This window comes from Colobus angolensis, unplaced genomic scaffold (assembly GCF_000951035.1).
Source record: "Colobus angolensis palliatus isolate OR3802 unplaced genomic scaffold, Cang.pa_1.0 Scaffold6, whole genome shotgun sequence".
NCBI classification, from domain to species: domain Eukaryota; kingdom Metazoa; phylum Chordata; class Mammalia; order Primates; family Cercopithecidae; genus Colobus; species Colobus angolensis.
Genome location: NW_012119598.1, coordinates 7,687,447 through 7,708,626, shown reverse-complemented (window position 1 = coordinate 7,708,626; position 21,180 = coordinate 7,687,447). Strand labels below are relative to the sequence as shown.

Below are 21,180 nucleotides of genomic sequence, written 5' to 3'. Positions count from 1 at the left end.
TTTTTTTTTCCGAGACAGGGCCTTGCCCTGTTACCCAGGCTGGAGTGCAGTGGTGCAATCACAGCTCATTGCAGCCCTGACCTCCCGGGCTCAGGTGATCCTCCTGCCTCAACCTTCCAAGTACCTGGGACTACAGGGGATCCGGCCGCTTCAGCCTCCCAAAGTGCTGGGATTACAGGCGTGAGCCACTGTGCCAGGCTTAATTTTAGGACTTTTTATCTCCAGAACTGTAAGATAATAAATTTTTTAAAGCCACTACACTTGGGCCAATTCGCTACAGCAGCCATAAGGAACTTACACGGTCACTCGGTGCCTGGCAGGGTACAGCCTCCCTCCTGTGACCCATCCCAGGCCAGGACCGAGCTGGACCCACGGGCAGAGAGGAGACAAGGCAGGAGTGGGCTTCGGCCAGCCTCTGAGTCAGTCCTTCTCTGGTGCCCTGCTGACCCTGACCTTGGAGGTACCAAAGTCATACAGGCCGCCTGATTATGGCTTCACTGGCTTGAGTTGGGTTTCTGTTTCTGGCAACCCCAAGTTTTGCCTGATCACCCCCAGGCCCAGCATAAGACATGCCCCACCTGGGTGAAGACAGCTCCTCCACCCTAGAGGAGGCTGGGGTGGGACTGGCACCCAATTCTGTTTGCAGAATGGGGGCACTGTGGCGGTGACTGCTCATTCCTTGCCCCAGTGTGGGAGGGCCCTGTGCTATCTATGTCTGTTATCAGCGGGCACAGACCCCATAGACACAGGGCGGGAGGAAGAAGTTGGAAGCCCCCTCCCCACAGGGCCGGGCACCGAACCTCACAGGCAGGAAGGGGAAAGTGGTCTTAGGGGTGGGAGAAGCTGGGGTCTGGAAGGGCTGCAGCTGGAAGTCAGGAGGTCATGCTCAGGGTCCCCCAGTGGTGAGGACTCCACCTCTCAAGAGAACAGGCACAGAGAACAAGTCAGAACTAAAAAAAATATTTCATTTCATTCTGAATAAAAAACAGAACAGACAGAACTCTTGGAAATCCTGAAAACAATGTCATCGCTACAGCAAAATTTCACAGAAATCATCGCAGAGTGGGGACCAAGGCCAGGCCCTGACCCGCTGTGAAGGCTGCCTCTCCAGGGAGGGGCACGACGCCGGGGCCCAGTGGGCCAGAGAGGGACAGGCACAGGTGATGGCTGTGCCTCTCTGACCAGCCCTGCCAGGTCCCTCGGGACCAAGCTCAAAGCCCAGCCCCCAGCAGCTGCCTCCGGACTCCCACCGGGGCTGGGAGGGGCTGCCCGTCCTCAGGACGTCCCCATGTGAGAGCCCTTCCTGCTGCGGACACTCCACATGCCCCTCTTGGAGTGGTAGTGGTGGTAGAAGTTCCGCAGCCGGAGTCGCTCCACCTCCAGCCCTGCCTGCAGGACCCTGGGGGCAGAGAGAGGAGAGGTGATCAGGACTTGGGGCAGGGGAAGAGAGAGAGGTGGTCAGGACCTAGGGGCCAGCGCCAGAGAGAGGTGATCAGGACCCGGGGCAGGGGGCAGAGAGAGGAGAGGTGATCAGGACCCGGGGCCAGGGGCAGAGAGAGAGGAGAGGTGATCAGGACCCGGGTCCAGGGACTGGGGGTGTCAGGGCTGCCTCGGGCCTCCAGGGCCCTAGTGGGAGGCTGGGGACTCAGGGCCACCCAAGGCCTACAGGATCAGGGGGCAGAGCTGGTTCAGGGATGTCCCTGAGCCTGCAGGACCCTGGGGGTGGGACAGGGTCTCAGGAGTGATGCAGGTGGAGGGGTCTCTCCGGGCTTACAGGATACTGGGAAGATGGGGAAGGGTAGAGTTCTCTCAGCATGTGGGCGCCATTTTCCTCATTCTGAGGAGGAGGACGCAGGGGTCAGGGGAGTGGGAGGCAGTCACCTGTCCAGGAGCTCCCAGTCTTCACCCCCCCACTGGTCTCGGAACTCTTCCGTGTTCATGCCTCCGACCCGGTCAAAGTCCGACTTGTAGATCCCAAAAAGGCCAAAGCCGTTCACCTCCCAGTAACCTGGGGCGGGAGGGTGAGGAGTGCTGCCCTTCAGACCAGGTCCTGCAAGGCCTCCCCCGCAAAGGGCCGCTAGGAGACCTCGGAAGGGCCTCAGGGGCAGGGTCCCATCACCATGGGGCTTCCGGCGGTGCCTGGTAATGACCCTGGAGCGCGGCGCATAAACACAGGATACTGCAGGAGGTCCCGGGGGCCTCCGCATGGCCCTGGGTGTGCTGGTGCCAGGGAACTGGGGCTCTGAGCTCTACGGGGAGCACTGATGGACTCCCAGGCCTCCCCTGGGGATTGAGAGGCCCCGGGTTCCTGGACGTTACCGTGGTGGTTGGTGGGAACCTTGCCAACACAGGGTGGGGCGCTTGGGGTCTCACCATGGGGGTCCCGGGGCGAGCTCCCGCAGCTCAGACGCATGACCACGGGCGCGAAGGCCAGCCTGCCCTCCACGCAGTGCTTGCGGATGCCGTCCAGGATGTTGGGTGGGAAGTGGATGTGCAGGTCGCAGAGGAACACGATGCTGCTGGCGTCCTGGGGGGTGCGGGAGGTCTGAGCCCCGCCCTCCGCTCCTCCCCGGATACGCCCCGTTTTCCTCCCCGACCCCCATCTGGCCCTCGGACCTCCACCGCGTCCACTCCCGCCTGCAGCCCGGCGGAGCGCTCGAAGTTCCCGGTTCGTCTCAGGTACTGGTACCTGGAGAGGAGGAGTCACAGGCACGATCTCTGGGGGTGGGGTCAGGAAAACCCACCTCCCGGGGAGGAAAGGTGCGCTGGGTCCGCCCAGGTGGAAGTAGGGGCCGTTACCGGGGCAGGCGCGCGGTGCGCAGGGCCCGCTCCACGTCCATATCCTCGCTCTCGAAATCCACCAGGACGACGCTGAAACGCGAGTCCCCGGTGCGCGCGTGCAGCGCAGCCATGTCGGCCAGGAACTGCGCCACCCACCGCGCCTGGTTTTTCACTGGAGGAGAAATGGGGGGCGGGGCGCTGAGCCGACCTGACTCTATGCTGGGGCCTCCCAGCTCCGAAGAACCTCATCCCGGACACCCACACCCTTTCCTAGTCATTAGGGTCCACGTTCCTCCCACGAGGTCTCCCGGAGACCCCGAGCCCGCCCTGCGCACCTGGCACGATGAAGTGAACCATCACGTCCTGGCGCCAGGCCAGGCGCAGTGGCCGGCAGAGCTAATCCCAACACCTTGGGAGGCCGAGGCGGGGGGTGGATCACCTGAGGTCAGGAGTTCGAGACCAGCCTAGCCAACACGGTGAAACCCTGTCTCTACTAAAAATACAAAAATTAGACAGGTTTGGTGGCGCACACCTGTAATCCCAGCTACACGGGAGGCTGAGGCAGGAGAATCACTTGAACCTGGGAGGCGCCAGGTTGCAGTGAGCCGAGATTGCACCACTGGACTCCAGCCTGGGTGACAAGAGTGAAACTCCATCTCAACAAAAAACAAGAAACAAACAAACAAACAAAAACCAAAACCTAATAATTTCTGCTGAGTAAATACCTTTTATTTTTCAAGTTAGGATTATTCCTCATGGCCAAAAAGCCACGTGGACACTATTCCAGGTGACTTGTTCAATTCTGGGCACAGACATGAATTGTGGAAGAACATTAAGTAAAATGAAGACAAACTCATAAAAATAGAACAAGTCACCTCTCAAGTCCATTCCAACTCTAAAATTCTACGGTTTTTACAGTAGTACATCTTAGTTGAGGGCACTCCTTCCTTCCAATTCACCATTTGATGGTTTAAATTTAACTTGAGACTTCCTTTAAGTTCAGGATTCCTTTTCTACAGAAACTACGTTTTCCAGGATGTCTATGACTTCTCTGGTACCTAAGGAGCTTCGGTATCATTTGCTTTTAAAAAATCCATGACATTTTATATATTCTTTTGGTGATAAATACACACAATTCACATTAGGAATACAGACAAATGGTCAGGTACAGTGGCTCACAACTGTAATTACAGCACTTTGGGAGGCCAAGGTGGGCAGATCACCTGAGGTCAGGAGTTTGAGACCAGCCTGACCAATATAGTGAAACCCTGCCTCTACTAAAAATACAAAAATTGGCCAGGCGCGGTGGCTCACGCCTGTAATCCCAGCACTTTGGGAGGCTGAGGCGGGTGGATCACGAGGTCAGGAGATCGAGACCATCCTGGCTAACACAGTGAAACACTGTCTCTACTAAAAATACAAAAAATTAGCCGGGCGTGGTGGCAGGTGCCTGTAGCGTCAGCTACTTGGGAGGCTGAGGCAGGAGAATGGCATGAATCTGGGAGGCAGAGCTTGCAGTGAGCCGAGATCGCGCCACTGCACTACAGCCTGGGCAACAGAGCAAAACTCTGTCCCAAACAAACAAACAAACAAACAAAATACAAAAATTAGCTGGGTGTGGTAGCACACGCCTGTAGTCCCAGTTACTCGAGAGGCTGAGACAGGAGAATTACTTGAACCTGGGAGGCAGGGGTTGCAGTGAGCCGAGATCATGCCATTGCACTCCATCCTGGGCAACAGAGTAAGACTCTGTCTGAAGAAATAAAGGGAATACAGACAACCTGGTATGGTATTTGGACATCATCTGAATCTGTTAATGAGGAACTTTTTCCTACAAATCTGGGCAAAATAAATAATATTTCAGTATATGTCAGACTATACCAAAAGGTTTGTTCTAACACGTCATGTTAACTCATGAAGCAGCTGCACATCACTGAGGGGGAAGGAAAGTACTCAGAAACTAATTTTCCATAGAAAAGTCCTGGGTGTAAATCATTCTAAAGTATCTTTCAAACTTCCCTGTCTCCTTAACATAGCATGGTGAATCAATGTATGATTAATTCAGCCTTTTGTGGGGTGACTCAGGATCATCATGATGAACAACTTATACTAGGCTGCCTCTGGAAACTAGTGACATACCCCCCTGCTACTTTACTTTTGCCACCATACCACACGGCTCTGTTGGCCATGCTTGTTTTTCTCAATTGAAAATTTTACTGAGATAATTGTGGATACACAGGCAGTTGTAAGAAATAACACAGAGGGCTCCTCTGTCCAGTCGGTGAAATTCCCCCAATGGGAATCCGCCATGCCATCTGAATTCTTGTCTCATCCCCTGACATCTTTTCTGCTTGCTGTCAATATGTCTCCTTCTGATGGCTTTTTTCCATCCCTCACACTGGCCTCAGAAGTGTTGACTGGAAAATGTGAGACAAGGTGCTCAGGGCTGTATCTACAGTAAGAATAAATAGTGCTAAAGTGCAGGCCTAAAGGATCAATGGGAATCAAGGTAGGAGTGTTAGTACCAGGACTTCCTAACACCTTTGTGGTTTTGAAAACTTTATTTTACATACCTCTCCCCGGACATACACCCTGCTGGCTCTCATTCACATGCACATCGGCTGAATATTCTGGATCGAAGAATGCCAAATAAGTGACCTCTACATAAGCAACACATTACTTTTGAGTCAGCTAGCTAATCGATTGCTATATCCACAATGGTAATAACTGCCACTCCAGCAGTGTGCAGTGTCTTACTGTGACTGCTATCCACCAAGCCATTAATAGTTTGGAATGAATACACATAGCTTAGAAACAAACTGTGTTTGGGTTTTTTTCCTGAACTCACTGATGTTTCTAAGTTTTAACTTATCAATCACTGGTACTCCGGAACAATTCAATTACCTAAGTTGAAGGAATGAAGTTATAAGAAAGATACAATGAAGAGCATTATGAATGTGCTTTAGAGACTTCAGTAAATAAGAAAACTGTCACTTTGTTCTTCTACTGCATTAGGAACTTCTCAAACAAAGAAGCTTGATGGAGGCAGACAGAGAGGGGCTTATCAGCTTAGGACACGGGAAGGATGGTACAATTAACTGCCACACAGTCAGATATAATTCACTCTGATGAGGCCAGTGAAAGAAAACAAGGCAAAGAAAGGGCTCATCTTGTCTCTTTACATAATATCCAAATATCCCAGCACAGAAATCATCTTTTCCTCAAAGGTTATCTACACACGTGGCCTGAGAGGAAAGGCAGTAAGCCTTTGGGGAGTGGGGGAGAAGGAAGGAAAAGAAAACAGGAGGAGGAAAAAGGAAGACCTCTTATCTGAACCACAAATGCCTCATGCCGCGCACTCCAAGCTGAAATGCAGTATCGTAGGTATTCTAAGGGGAAAAGGAAAACTGCATTTCTTTCCTATTACTGATTCCACTCTGCTTCACAGACCCAGCTCAGCCAAGTGGACAACGGCTGCCATGAGTTCTGCAGAAGCTGCCTGTTTTGCCCTGGCAGTCTGAAGGTGAAGCAGACTTCAGAGGGGGACAGCTCAGAGAAAATCCAGAGAGGACACAGAAAAGCACACCAGGGCACCTCCTCCACAGTCCATGTTACAGGCTAGAGTTCACCCTCTCCAAGTTAGAAGGTGCTCCAAAAACAGCTGGAGACTGGAGACCATAAACTACAAAATCCATGTGATGTTAAGATACTAAGAAAAACACGGTTTCATTCTAAAACAGATACACACAGAGAATTGTTTCTTCTGCCATGACAATACACTTCCTTAGCTTTCAGACTGCTAGACAAACTAGAATCAGAAACATCTTCCAAACAGTGTGAAGATGGAAGGAAAAAGAGCTCCTTTTCCTCTCCCTCCCCCACTTCCCCCCCAAAAAAAAGAAAGAAGAAAGCCACGACACACCAGAAATAGCCTGCGTGAGTCTGCTTCTAACAGCCAAAGGATGTGTGCACTACGAGCGGCTCCCTTGCAATGTGTGTTATAGTGAGCTCAAGCATGACTATATATGGTATGTTTACGGAGTGAATGGACACAAACACGAAGCAGAACTTATATCAGACCCCAAATGGCTTTTAAAGAGCTCGGTTCCTCCACATTTATGGCCACAAGACGTCCCCTAAGTCAGAGCTAACTGTGGATACTTCCAGCGGCAATGTCTCCTGACTTACTGGCACCGAGTTGCAGTGACTCCACCTCACTGCCCTCCCTGGCTGTCTGCGTGTGCACACACTTCCTTCTCCATCCCCACATCGCCTCCTCCCCTCCCGTCTCCTGCCTTCCCCTTCTCAGGCCATCTATCCCACAGTCCCACAGAGACATAAATGCACATTCAAGAATGCTGTTGCTGAATGGGGCCTATGTTACATGACAGAGGGCATGGCAAGCGGGCCACAGACTGCTCTAGAAACAGATGGCAAGGCTGAGGCCCACAGCCGCTGCCTGCTTCTCACATAGGCTCCAACAAAGTGTTTTATTCATATCAATGTTCTGCCTAGAAGGAAAGCCAGATACTGAAGTGTGTGTGTGTGTGTGTATGTGTGTGTGTTGCTGGGGTGAGTATAGTCCGAAGATGTATTAAAGTCCTGGGGTTGGCGGTGGTGGGGGTGGTGCGCAGAGCAGGAAGGAGAGGGATAGAGAGAGGTGGCGTAGGGAAAGAGAGAGAGAGAGAGAGGAAAGCTTCATCACTGGCTTTAACAGTCTTGCCCAACCTGTTCTGCGGTATGTTCTGTTAACTCCTTTCTGGCAAATAGATGCAAACAGCAACCCCTTTCTTCCCTCTTCTTTTCCCCACAGGCATAGGGGCAGTTACAGGCAGAAGTCCCAAAGAAAAAGCCGGGGCTCATTACTGACTGTAATAAACCCGTAATTTTGGTCATCTGGTGTGGCACCTCCACTATCAGCTACTGGGGCTGACATTTCACTGGAAACTACCAGCCTCACAGGCTCTCTCCATCTCCCAACTCTCCTCCTGACCCTGCAAAATAGGTGAATCGAGGTTAGGTCCTCTAAAACAGATACATCGAGATTAGGCTGAGCTAGGTCCAGTCTTCACGCACTTGAACAAAGCACTAGGTAAGAAGGAGGCATCAAGTTCTTTTCTTCTTTTTTGGTTGACATTAGGCATTTATAGGGTTAATAAGGGCAGCCTGAAGACCAGAAATTTACCTGCTTAGCAACAGAAGCATCAGCTAAGCTGTACTGGTTGTTTTGATACAGGAAAAGCAGTTTGTACCTGATGAAAATTCCTGGTGATGTTTCAGTTGCCATTTTAAGCAACACACATTATTAATCACAGGTAGAAACCAGCAAGAAACTATGGGAAAAGGAGAAAAGTGCAAGGAGACTTTGCTCAATTGAAAGGTGCAGATCAAAACCAACCACCAAAACATGGGACCACACATGTAAACCTGCTCTGAAAATTAGAACAGACCAGAGCTGAGAAAACTGCTCTTGGAAGCACTACCACACAAGCTCCTTTTCCCTCTAACTTGTTGTTTATGGCCGCTTAGTCTTCACATGGACCTTCAGGATTCTTCAGGTAGTGGAAAGAGTGGGTGCCTTTTTTAATCATAAAAAGACAGATCTTCCCCTCTACACAGTGAGATGAAAAAGAAAGCATCACTCTCACACAAGATTACACTTTCCCCCCTTAACTATGTTCGTATGTCACAATTTTATCAAAAATGCAGATGTAACCCAGGGCCTTCATAACCTCTCTGAAAGACAACAAATAAACATATCTACTTCAAAATTCAACTATAGAAAGCTTCTTCATTTTCAACAAGTTACTGTTTCATTTTTGGAAGCTCCAGGATACCAACGCACACACAGAGTTGGTTGCTATAAGATGTTTACTGCTGCCTCAACAGACATTTATCTCCTTGGCCGAAGCAAGGCCTAAAAGCAGTTAGAACTGACAATTTGAACCAACCGTTGAATATGTAAAGCACAGCAGGAAAAGATTAAAATATACTTTATTAACTAAAATACAAATAAACAGAATTTGTTAAAAAAAAAAAAGGAATAATGTCAATGTATACAACCAGAGAACACAACACCTACATAATTACACACGGTCAAAGAATGTCTATGTGAGAAAAACAAAACAGAAGTGAAAATCCTAACATTAACGCTATCACCTTTGGATAAGACCCTGTTTCAAGAGCAGAAGAATAAGAAATTAAGCAGTTACTTATAAATACTCTTCAATACCACATTGTAAAGTTTGGTTTTCACAGTTTCCCTTAAATTCTTTTTTAAAAATTGAGTTTTACATTATAATATAGTTGACAAACTAAAATTGTATACGTATGGCATACAGGTTAGGTTTTGATATATGTATATATTGCGAAATGGTTAAATCAAGCTAACATATCTATAACCTCATATACTTACTTTTTGTTATGAGAACATTTAAGATCTTAAGTTCCAAACTGAAGACATTATTTGTGTGTAAAGCTCAAAAAGAAAAAATATAATGACTTAGAATATAATAAAACTTTCTAACTTCAACCCAATTTAAAGGAAAATTTGCAAGTCACATGTTTGAGAATTTTTTTAAAAGTGTGCAAAATCAAGCCACAAAAACAATTCCCCCTTTAATGAAGTAAAATTCTTGTACCTAATTCAGGATCCCTAGACCAACAGTTTGAGCAAATTAAAACCTTATTTCTGAAACTTACATTTGAAAAAATGTAAGTTGGGTCAAAGAAATTCTAGTGTGGACAAAATGGTGGTATTTAGAGCAAAAATTTGGCCTATGCAAAAAAAGAAAAAAGAAAGAAAGAAAGAAAAAAAGGCTGCAGTGATGCACACTGGTCGCCGGCAGAGTGGGCTGCGGAGGCCAGTTGTATCTAACAGTTGTGCTCAAAACAACAAATGGTGCATTCATAAACTGCAAAAGCAGAGGCTGTTCAGAGGCTGTAAAGTCTGCACCCGAATGATGAGCGGCCGACTTTGCTGTTGTTCCACAGTAAGGGAGTGAAAAAAAAAGGACTGAATTCAGTTAGAAGCACAGGCTGTCACTTCAGCTGTGGCAAAACGGTCTAGATAAAGAGGCCCCAAGCACCATTTACTCTCTTCTAACAGGAGCTGGGCCTGATGATAATTGAGTCAACACCTCTACATAAGATAATACTTACTGCATGAGCCAGTGTCAGGGGAAAGCCCAACCAGAAACCAGAACGTGCACCTCCCCACACCCTCCTTGGTTTAAGAAAATATTCAGCACCACAAAATCCATAGTCTCAGACCAAGGGAGTGAACGACCATAGCCTGATTACCTGTGACACAGCCTCTCCATACCCTTAACAAAAGAAACATCTGGTACCAGCTACTCAGCATCCCTGAAAACTGTCAGAGCTCCAACTTCTTAAAAAATTAATGAGCCACATTTACACCTGCCAGTGCTGAAGGTCTATCAGGGCTAGCACAGGAACCACAATGCCTCACTTAAGAGAAAACACTCAGGTTTGCAGCAGGCAAGCAAGCATCAGATGGGAGAATTTCCTTATGCATCATTTCCTAACCCTTTTAGCTGTATTTTCCCCAAAAATCCCAGTGGCTCAAATGTATTCATTTGTCTCAAGCAAGTTTCCAACACAAATATAAAAGTGGCCTGTTTCTAACGCAGGTTTGAAAGCTTTATCAGGGCTTTGTATTGGCATCGCCTGGGAAGCTTCCAATGGCCATGCCCCAGTCAATGGTTCATGCTCCACCAGAACCTCCTGGAGTGGGGTCCCCGCATGTGCAGAAGAGAAAAGTTATCCCCCCATGAAGAATGAAGAATCATAGTTAGGAGAAAAGCAACCACCAAAGGTGGTGAAGCAAAAGTGAGGTAAGTCTCAAAGTGGAGAGAGGTGGTGCCACGTAAAGTCACTGAACTCGTTCTAGGGTCCTAGAGTGCCTGGTGCTGGGGTCCTCCCTGCCCGGCCTTGGGGCAGAAGTCAGTGCCCTGGCTTGGTAAGCTGGCCCACGTGGTTCTGCCCATCACATGGCTGCAGAGGAGCCAGCTCATGAAACGGGCCTGCTGGGGGTCAAGCCTGACCCCACCAACTGTCTTAGACTAAGACAGGGCACACTCAGCAAGGCACCTGGCAGCAGGCAACCTTTAGCCACCCGGAACAGCTTGATGGTTACCAAACAGTGACCTACTGCCCTCACTGGTGATGTACTTCCAGTACAGAACATCGAGAAACTGCGTCCTGGAGGGAGACCTGACACTGAGGGCAGGCGGGAGAGATAAGGGCGTCCAGCTTTGTGGGGGACACGCACCCGGTGGTGCCAAGGGCAGCACAGCTGGGAAAGGCACGGGAGCCGGCTCTCGGAGGACGGTATAAAAGTGGAAGCCACAGGAACTGATTGGGTTTTGTGTGGTCCTCCTCCACCTCCATTCTCAGAAAATAGCCTTTTTTTTTTTTTTTTTTTTTTTTTTTTTAGACGGAGTTTCACTCTTGTAGCCCAGGCTGGAGTGCAATGGCGCGATCTTGGCTCACTGCAACCTCCACCTCCCGGGTTCGAGCGATTCTCCTGCCTCAGCCTCCTGAGGAGCTGGGATCACAGGCGCGCGCCACTATGCCCAGGTAATTTTTGTATTTTTTTTTTTTAGTAGAGATGGGATGTCACCATGTTGGCCAGGCTGGTCTCGAACTCCTGACCTCAGATAATCCGCCAGCCTCGGTCTCCCAAAGTGCTGGAATTACGGGCGTGAGCCTACGGGCGAGGGCCACAGTGCCCGGCCCAGAAAAACGGCTCCTTTTAGAAAGGAGAGGCAATTATCCAGCCCTCTGCGGAAAGAGCCAGAAAGGCCCTGCCTCCTGGCCCGGCCACGCGGCTGCCCGTTCTCCTGGGCTCTGTCCTACACACGCCCCGCTCCTTCCAGGTCCACTTTGCCGCAGGCAGTGTCTGCACCCCTCCTCCTCGTCAAAAAAGGCTTTAAGGAGCATTTTCTAGATACGCGGTTCTTTTAAACAAAAGTTTTTGGAGCTACCCATCATGAAATACCCTGCTCCACGTTTTTATTCTGAAATAGCCATCAGGGAAGCCAAATGTTTCAATGGGGACTTATTTGGGGAAATAATTACATAATGCGAGTAGGCATGCTCATGTCTATGCAAATCTTGTGAAAATTTAAAAGTGGTCACAGGCTAATTTAAATGTCCTCTGGCCAAAAAAGGAGGGTGGGGGGGCACGGATTCGCTCCAAGCACACTCATTTTCTCATCTTTCCCTGACAGGAATTTATTATTATTTTTAAGGAGCCGAGTTGCTAAAGGCATCTGAAGTGCTCTGGTTGTTCATTAGGTTGTGTTCCCAGCGGCCGTGCCCTTCGCGGCTGAGGAAAGAGCGGCAAGGTCCGCTGGAAGACGCGGCTCTCCTCACAGGGGAACGCCAGCGCGAACGAACACCGAGCCCCGCCCCGCCCGGTCCCCGCCAGCCAATCGGCGCCCGCCGCCCTGACTGATGGCCTCGCTACCCGCTCACCGGACACCCACCGCGGGAGCCCGGGGGGCGGCCCTAGGGTGCCCCCGCGGCAGTGGAGCCCTGACGCAGGGCAGCCCTGGCAGTCGGCTGCCCACTCCCCGCCTGCCGCACTCGCCTGCCGCACTCGGACGAGGAGGGCACAGAGAGACCCTCGAGGCCCCGGGAGGGCAGCCGGGCGTCTTCGGCTGTGCGAACACAACCCTACTCAGACCGTGTTCCCGAGGCACAATGGCTGCCCGCCTCTGAGGGAAGGCACCCGCTGTCTTCCCCTCGCCCCTCCCCAGAAACAGAACAGGGTGAAAAGAGCGTCCGGGGCGGGGCACGGGTCACCCACGCTGGCGCTCGAGGGCCGGCGCGCGCCAGCCACCACACGAAGCCTGGCGCGTGCAAGCCCACCTGCCAGCAGGACCACGTCCACTTTCAAGCTTAGGGACACCACCCTAAGGAACAACTCTTGTTCCCGCTCCGCAACGTTCCACTTCAGCCTCAGTCAAGGGGCAGATCCCGAATCCGCTGTCCAGCTAAGGAGTAGAAGGCGAGGCCCAGCGGCCTCAATACCTATTGGATCGGAGGAGCAGGAGGAGACTAATTTTTGTCAGTAATTTCTTACATGTTCGTGTCCTTTTCTCTAAAAATAAGCACAAATCACATTCCTGTTTTCAAAAATGATAGGCAAAAGATGGGGAACATTACATGATATCCAAAACATGTTTATTCCGCATCTGTGTTTCAGATTTCATCTTAGCACTTGGTTTACGAGTTACTGTGCTAACTCCAGAAACGAAATCGATTATCAGAAAGCAATCCTGAAAAATATTTGAGAAAGGGAAAAAAGGATATCCCTGTAAAATTCAAAGGAGTCTTCAGAATCACCATGATAAGTGTTACATTATGTCTTTGATGGGGCCTCGAGAATCTTTCATCCTAGAAGGCAGCCCTGAATAAAACTTTTTTTAATTGAAAGAAAAAAACCCACGTTTGAAAGTCACTTGCCTTGCCACTCACAGCATCAGAACAAATGTTTGAGCTTCAGTACATACAAAAGCTGGCAAAGAAGCCATGTGGCAGGCCCACGTAAAGAGACTTCAAGTGTGAAGCCTGATGTTCTTTCCCCTAAATTCTCAAAAATTAAAAAAAATTCAACATCCATGTGACCTTGGACTCTCTCATTTTCATCTGTCTCTTGCAGTACGCTCTCTTTGCTAACCATTCAGCACACTGCAAGCTCTGATAAAAGTAGTTAATGTTTACTGAAACCTGCGCATGAACTGTACTAAACCTGATAGGAATGAAAAAGGCAAAGTTCTGTTAACAGCATCTATGTACAATAAAAAGGCTGGGTGGGGGAATGGACCAAGAAGGAATTTTTTTCTAGTCTGAATCTAAAAGTTCTGATAAAATATAAATTTCCAAAGTCTAATGAATTGAGTCAAGATATACTACCAATTAGAAGATACTTTTAATCTATTTTATCTTTTTGGAAAATTCTGAACACAAATATGCCTAAATGGTTTTACAGATTTTGTTTTTACAGAACTTAAATCTGTTTATATTTCATGTTCTCTCATACTTTTTTTGAAGGCCCAACTACCTGATCAATAACCAATTCAGTTATATTGTCAAGTATTTATTCGTCTGAATAGCTACTACACATAGGTATAGCTGAAGAACTATTTCATGCAAAAATATATTTAACATTTCAACAGTTACCATCTAAAATATTTTTTCACCCCTCAACTCCAAATGTAAAACAGTTAACTTCAGTCAAATCAGATCTTTAATTTTAACATTTCTTACCATTACATTCACTCAAAGTATATTGAGTTAAGTATCAGAACCTACTGATATTTTTAACTTACTGTCTTTTCCTCCCATTTCTACACTATCCCCTTTCCTCCGATTACCTCAGTTAAAATAAAATTTCAACTTACAAACTTATACATACACACACTGTACCCAGAACAGGATGCTCTCAGGTGTTTAAAGCCAACTTTCTCTCTCCCCCATCCCCCCTCCCCCCTTTGCTTAAAGGGCAGCAATAGAACCAGTCACCTTGGAAACAAACATCACTCAGTGTTTGCAGAACAAACAATGGTACCTTTTCAGCCAGTACCAGGCAGGCAGGGCAAGGGGCAGCCAAGCAATTCTGGGCCTTACAGGAGTGTTAACATATTGTATTCATTCAGTGCACGAAAAAGTAGTTCAGTACTAAAAGTGAAATGCTCTCAAATGTGTGAACCTTTGGCTAGAAACATACACAAAAGTGAGTAAAGGTTTAAAGTCAAATAAGGCTACCCACTAATTAGAAAAAAAATCTTTTCATTATTTTTGTAATTGTTTTACGTAACTCATAAGGTATACTCTTGTTAGAGGACTACCTTCTCCAGCAACTAGGAACAAGTTGCTTTTAAAAACAAAACAAAAAAAGTGTCATCTAATTGCTCCCATAAAACAATCATATTCATGTCACTTTTGTCCCAATATGCTAGCATATAGTGATTTTTAAATGTGTATACTGCTGGGTGCCCCTTAACCCATTTGTGAATTTCTGGTATTAATAAAGAAATATGAGTGTGAGCTAGAAACTGTCAATTTTTAGAGCACTTTTTAAAACAGGGCCAAACAGATACATAAATCTATAAGAGCCTTGGATAACAACCACCACTTTGACCTTGGATAACAACAATTACTAAACTTTCATTTTCTGAAGACTTATAAAACGTATTCATCTGGGGTAGCTCAAGTTTTAGGGGAGATTCTTTTGTAACTGTTTTTAAAAAGCTCAACTGGATAGTGAATTTAAAAAATATTCAAGTGTCCTTCAGATCCTTCAGAATCAACTTTAAAATGTTCAACGTAAGTAACAGTTTCCTCCCTATTCTGGGTGTGTGCCGAAGTTTTCCTTCCCACCAATTAAGAGAGAAGGCTGGGCCTAACTGAATTATTTGGACAGGAGTTTGATGTCAGTTAAATACCACAGTAACTGGCATTTTCTATCACCTCCAGACTAAAGGACAAATGCCTAATTAACATGGACCAACATGCAGCTTAAACTGGAAAAGTGCCTGTCCTTTTTCTTTCTTTTCTTTTTTTCTGAAAGATTTAGGTCTTTAACATCCTTGAGTTAAAGTGCACAAAGGGTGTCTAATGCCATCTGACTGAGGTGTAAAAGTCTAATTAACTAATGCTTTTTGCAGCGATAGTAAATCAGTTAACATTATTAATCTTCCTGACTGGGCGTAAGTGAGTGAGGAGGGCTATTGAAAAGGAGCTAAACAGTTAGACTGGGTACCCGTGAAAAAGAAAAGGAACTCTGAAAGTGATGACTGATGATACTGAAAATAACTGAGAAATACTTAAAATCCAACCGCTCGCCGGGCCTAGCACCAGGCAAGAGACTCTGAAAGCTGAGGCTGCAACTCCAGGGCAGGGAGAGGAAGAGGAGGAGCTAGGCGGCGGTGAAACGACTCTCATCTCCCATCCTTCCCTCCCAGCATCACCGAGAGAGAGAGAGACACGACTCTCACGTGCTGGAGGCTTCCCTGCCTTAAATTAATGCGGTACCTTTCCAACTAATGTTTTTGGTAGACCAAACAAAAGTCTGGAGTCGTTTGAGCAAATGACTCCAACAGTGGAGCCAGTTAGGCTAGTTTCAATTCATCAACAACTATCTTAGCATTTGGCTTCTTAGTTTTATCTGCCTATGTGTTTGGCATCCAAAAATGCACATGCATATCATACTCATGTTAGCAAACCCTACTTTATCAAAGGCACTTCCTGCATGCAGACATCTGAAGAGAAAAGGCCAACAGCCAAACAATTTCTGCACCAGAGCTTGGTCTGTCTGCCCTGAGACAATTGCAGTAACTGCAGTCATGCCCTCCACCCTCTTTTCTGGATTCCAACCCTCTATTCTCTGTACCCCAGTCCACAAGGTCGCTCCTTCCCTGGGGGCCCAGGGGGAAGGGGGAGGCATCAGGTCTAGCAGGTATTCCCTTGGTCCCTTGCCTGCTCCTGCCTCCTCCACCCAGGTCTTCCCAGGAAAGCCAGGGGACAGGACTGCCCAACTCCTGACAGCAGCTGGATGTGACGAGTTAGCTCTGGACTTTGTGGAGGGAACTCCCAGTGCTAAGCCACTCCCGTTGCCAGATCCTGGGTGATGACCCTAAACCCAGAAAGCTTCCTCCATCTTCTCGAAGAACATCTCAAAGGAGCAGAGTTGGAAAGGGAAGTGAAAGAGGGAGGCCAGGTGCCACGGCGGCTTCATCTTTTCCCCTCCTCAGTATTTCTAGCCAGTTTCTGTTTCACTGCCACCTCACATAAGGGGACATGAACGTACGCATACCTTTTTAATGAAATTCTGAGGCCAACACAACACGTTTGGCTAACGATGGGCTTTCACAAGCCACCTGATAACAAAGAACTCTTGAAAACATCAGGCTTCAGAACCCAGTTCATCCTGAATAAAAATAATTATATTTTATTATTTTAAATGTCTTTAGAAACTGTTATTTGTTACTTTGCACACCATTATACCTAAAAATCACCTCTTCTCCTGTTCAAAAATGTAGGTTCAAGAGAAAACTTTTCATTTGTACTCCTCCTAGGTTTATTATATATTCATGTCCTCCTCCTCAAATAATGTCTCAGGCTGAGCGTACTGGCTCATGCCTGTAATCCCAACACTTTGGGAAGCTGAGGCTAGAGGACTGCTGGAGCTCAGGAGTTGGAGACCAGCCTGGGCAACATAGCAAGACCTTATCTCTATTTAAAAATAAATAAATAAATAACATCTCTTACAAAGAGCTTAGTTGTTTACTATTATCTCCATATTCCCTAGCCATGGGGATCTCAAGCTACTAAAGTGGGGAGAAATCCTAGCCAATGAAACAGTTCTCCAAAACAAACTAAAATCCTTAAGATATAATTTATAACTCATTCCTACTTTTTAAAACACTGGCATTACTGACATGTATAATAAACAAAGGCAAGAGAGAAGGTGCAGATGAAGTCCCTTTTCAAATCAAACTTCTACTCAAATCAAAATTGTAAAATTATTTTGGAATTCTTAAAATAAAATTTGGTGTGATTTTACCCCCCGGAAACTTGTGTGAGGTCAGTTCCATCAAAAGTCATCATCACCCCTGATCACTCCTCAGACATGGAATCTCATTCAGCTGAGACCAACAGTTGGAGGAGGTACTGGTCCCATTGTACAGATGGTCACAGCCCTTTAACTGAGGTCAGCTGACTGGCTTAGTCACGAGACACCTCTCTCACCAGGTCCACCACATGATGGTAAATTCTCCCTGCCTGTGTAGTAAAACTCCAGCTTTAGTATTAGCAGAAAATCCAAACAATGTGATCTTCCCAAACCCCATTCTTTCCTGGGCTCAGTTGATCCATACTTACTGTCTACCTGTTTTGCTAAGAAACTGCTGAAGTTTCCCTAGTGCAACTTGAAAGGGCTATAAAAGCTTGAAATAAAGATCATGTTAAACGTTTTTGAAAATATACAGATGGCACATAAAACTTAAAACTGAATGCCTGCTCCCAACCCCAACTCCCAGACAAAGGTAGACTACTGGGATGCTTTTCCTGTAGGTAATGCAAGCACATCAGAAACGAGGCAGTTGCCTCCCCTGCCTGCATCTTGGAGAGTTAAGTGGTGCAAGAATGCTGTTGTCATCATAAGAATAGCAATAAAAGAGGCATCACTGTGGAGTAACCACAACTAAGCCACTAGACCCCATTTGAAAAAAAGGAAAATGGAGCCACAAGAGAATGAAGTCAGGTTTTTGAGAAAAGTCTCAATCTACCAGCTGGTCTTTTGGCGGCTGCCCTGCCTAAAAGCAGCTTTCAGAATGCTTAGAATTTCCCTGGATTCACGGTCCTAATCCTCTGTATGGTACTTTCCAATAGCTTCCATCCTTACAAAGGTTTTTGTTTACGTTTACCGATTAAAAAGAAAGAAAATGCTGCCCATGGGTATCATCGTGTCACCTCCTAAGAAGGCACAAGGAAGATATTCTACCCATTTTAGAGATGGAAAAACCAAGGTGTGAAGTATATCTTTTTCTATTTTAATCATAATCAAGGTTGGGCTTGCCTTCAGGACCTTACGTTAGTCTCCTAGCTAACAAACCCAGTCCTCTCTCTAATAGACCACAGTAGATTAATTAAAAGGGCCAAGGGAGAGTCATTTTCTTCATATTCCTTCTTATTATCTACAGTGGGTAAGAACATTCATTCATTCATTCAAAGTATGTCCAAATGTTCCTTACAATCTGGCTGATTGCATTCTCTTCCCCAATTGAATTCTTTGAAACGATGAGGAAAATGAGGTGATATCAAGGGCTGCTCTGGAAACCGTTCAGTGTATGAACAGGTGGAAGAAAATATATCTTCCTCACTTGTCATACAGTGGCGTTTAGCTCTAGAGTTACAGAACTCCACTTGAAGTTCAGAACTGGTCTAATCATTATTTTCCTGACATTAGACTTTAGGGTTACATATGCAGGATCTGTCTTCCTCTAGGGCAGGAGCCCTCCAGGGAGCTATTTCAAGGGATCCACTTATTCATTTGATCATCAAGCATCTAGAAATCATTAAATTTACACATATATGTACTGTTATTTTGTAAGTGTATGAAGATGCTGCTATATTTAATAAAGGTAAGTGCCACTAAAATGTTGATAGAGTTTTTCTATCGTTAGAGCTTCTCAACAGAATCTAAAAAAATAATTAAAATCATACTTGGTCCAGAAATTTTTTACATTAAAAGAGTACCTTACGTTTAAAAAGATCGGGAATAATTGCTCTAGAATGTCCAAATAACATGACATTGATTAAAGAAAAACATCCAATAAAAATACAACCACAGATAAAGGACATATCACATCATTCCTAACATTTACAACACAGTGCCCCGTGGAAGAGGACAAACACCTTCCTCTCAGGAGAGGCCAACCCTCTAGTGGAAGGACTTTTTGAACTGCTCAATGTGTTTTTCGTCAGTCACCCTCACGTGTTTGGGGTAATAAGATGACAGATCACATGCTATCCAAAAATAAACAAACACATTCTGTCAGTTCAGTATTCTCCTCTTTAAAATATATTTCTGATGAACTACGTATTCACAATTTACCATAAAAAGTTTAATACTATGTTGGTTTCATGTAACCTAGAAGAATACCTTTCCTTACTCACACAATGAGTGCCCAGGGAATGCCAAATAATTAAAACATTAGCTTATGACTCTGCCCCCTAAAATTATGTCACATCAAAATGTGACTTTCATGTTCAAGAATATTTGCACCAAAAAAGACTTGTCATATCATACTAAAATTTTAAAACATATGGTATAAAGACATGTACAAAAATGGGTTTTTTTATTGTCCACAATAAATCCCATTTTTGTACTATGGGTATATATCCATAGAAAACCATCTAGAAGGAGATAGTAAAGTATTGACAGTGGTTATCTCTGACTTGTAGGCATAAACAATTTTACTTTCCTTTTTCCTTTTTGCATCATTAGGTGTTTTTTCCTTTTAGTTCATTTATAATTCTTCTATTATGGGCAAATGTGCAGTGAAATAATTAAAATTCTGATGAGAAAAATAATTTTTAAACCTTAGGACTATTTACTTTATAATCTTAATTTAGGATAACTTGTTTTTTCTTCATATTCCTTCTTATTATCTACAATGAATAAGAACATTCATTCATTCACTCATTCCTTTACTTATTTAGAGATGGAGTCTCACCATGTTGCCCAGGCTGATTTCAAACTCCTAGGTTCAAGTGATCCTCCTGCCTCAACCTCCCAAGTGGCTGGGACTTCTGGGGTGTGCCACCGTACCTGGCTAAGAACATTTTTATGATGGGTAAAAAACAATGTTTACACAGTCCTGATTTTGATTTCTTGGCTCTTGGTGGATTATTGATATAATCTGCTAACAACATCATAGTAGGAATAATTGTGGCTCCACCACTAAAGTGTTCATACAAGCCCATTCAGGAACCTGGATTTGGCAGGGTGAGCTGATGTCTAAGAGAATGTGACATGCAAGACCAGAGTTTCACATCCAGCCTGCATCTCTCCAGGCCTCACTTTCCTTACCTGTAAGTTAAGGGAGTATAAGGAAAAGAAACGAACCATGCTTCCCTGAGGCCCCTTCCACTGCCATGCTCTACAATTGTAAACAGGGAAAATGCAAATATCATTTAATCAAATCTTGCCAGTCATAACCACTTGTCCACTTGCCCAGGATAGATGTGAACTCATTTCACCAATTTGACTACTTGTATTGCTTGATGGATAGTATAGCAAAGATAGAAACACAGGATTAACTAAACATGTTTTTAAAAGGTTTCCATGGCTCACAAATTTTCAACTTTCCTAATCTGTGTGGCAACCCTACCCAAAATGAGGGCACATGCAGAAAAGACGCTCCAACCACAACAAACACACAGTCACTTACTGAATGTTTACATTGTATACCAGACACTGGGTATTTATAGTGTGTTATATTACAGTCTACAATCCCATGACTTAGATCTAATGACTTCCATTTTGTACTTGTAAAAAAAAAAAAAATCTATTTAAAAACACAAAAGATCTGTGTCTGAAGAGCAAAAGCTGTTTTCAACAACGGTGCATGCCTATGGGTAAGACACCCAACTGCTCTGTGTCAATATCGCCACCTGTGAAACAGGTCCAATAACCCGTACCTCATTCATTCCTTCAACAAATACTGACTGAGCACCTAGCATGTGCCGGGCACCATGGCAAGTGCTTGGGAGGCATCAGTGAATACAATGCTTAGAAAGAAAAAAAAGTGGCTGGGCGTGGTGGCTCACATCTCTAATCCCACCACTTTAGAAGGCCCAGGT

General features: G+C 45.9%; 2 protein-coding genes across 5 annotated transcripts in view; both read right to left on the bottom strand.

Annotated features, from left to right (window-relative positions):
• The window catches only part of RREB1 (ras responsive element binding protein 1), a 160,770-nt gene that overhangs the window by 107,691 nt on the left and 31,899 nt on the right, over nucleotides 1-21,180 (bottom strand). The window lies entirely within an intron of this gene.
• LOC105526794 (N-acetyl-beta-glucosaminyl-glycoprotein 4-beta-N-acetylgalactosaminyltransferase 1-like) lies at nucleotides 945-8,068 on the bottom strand. Its single transcript, XM_011962901.1, has 7 exons — nucleotides 7,967-8,068; nucleotides 3,117-3,177; nucleotides 2,800-2,953; nucleotides 2,617-2,689; nucleotides 2,374-2,527; nucleotides 1,882-2,008; nucleotides 945-1,399 (listed from the first exon to the last, which is right to left on the bottom strand). The coding sequence occupies exons 1-7, from the start codon at nucleotides 8,066-8,068 to the stop codon at nucleotides 1,276-1,278; spliced, it is 795 nt and encodes a 264-aa protein (XP_011818291.1). The 3' UTR covers nucleotides 945-1,275.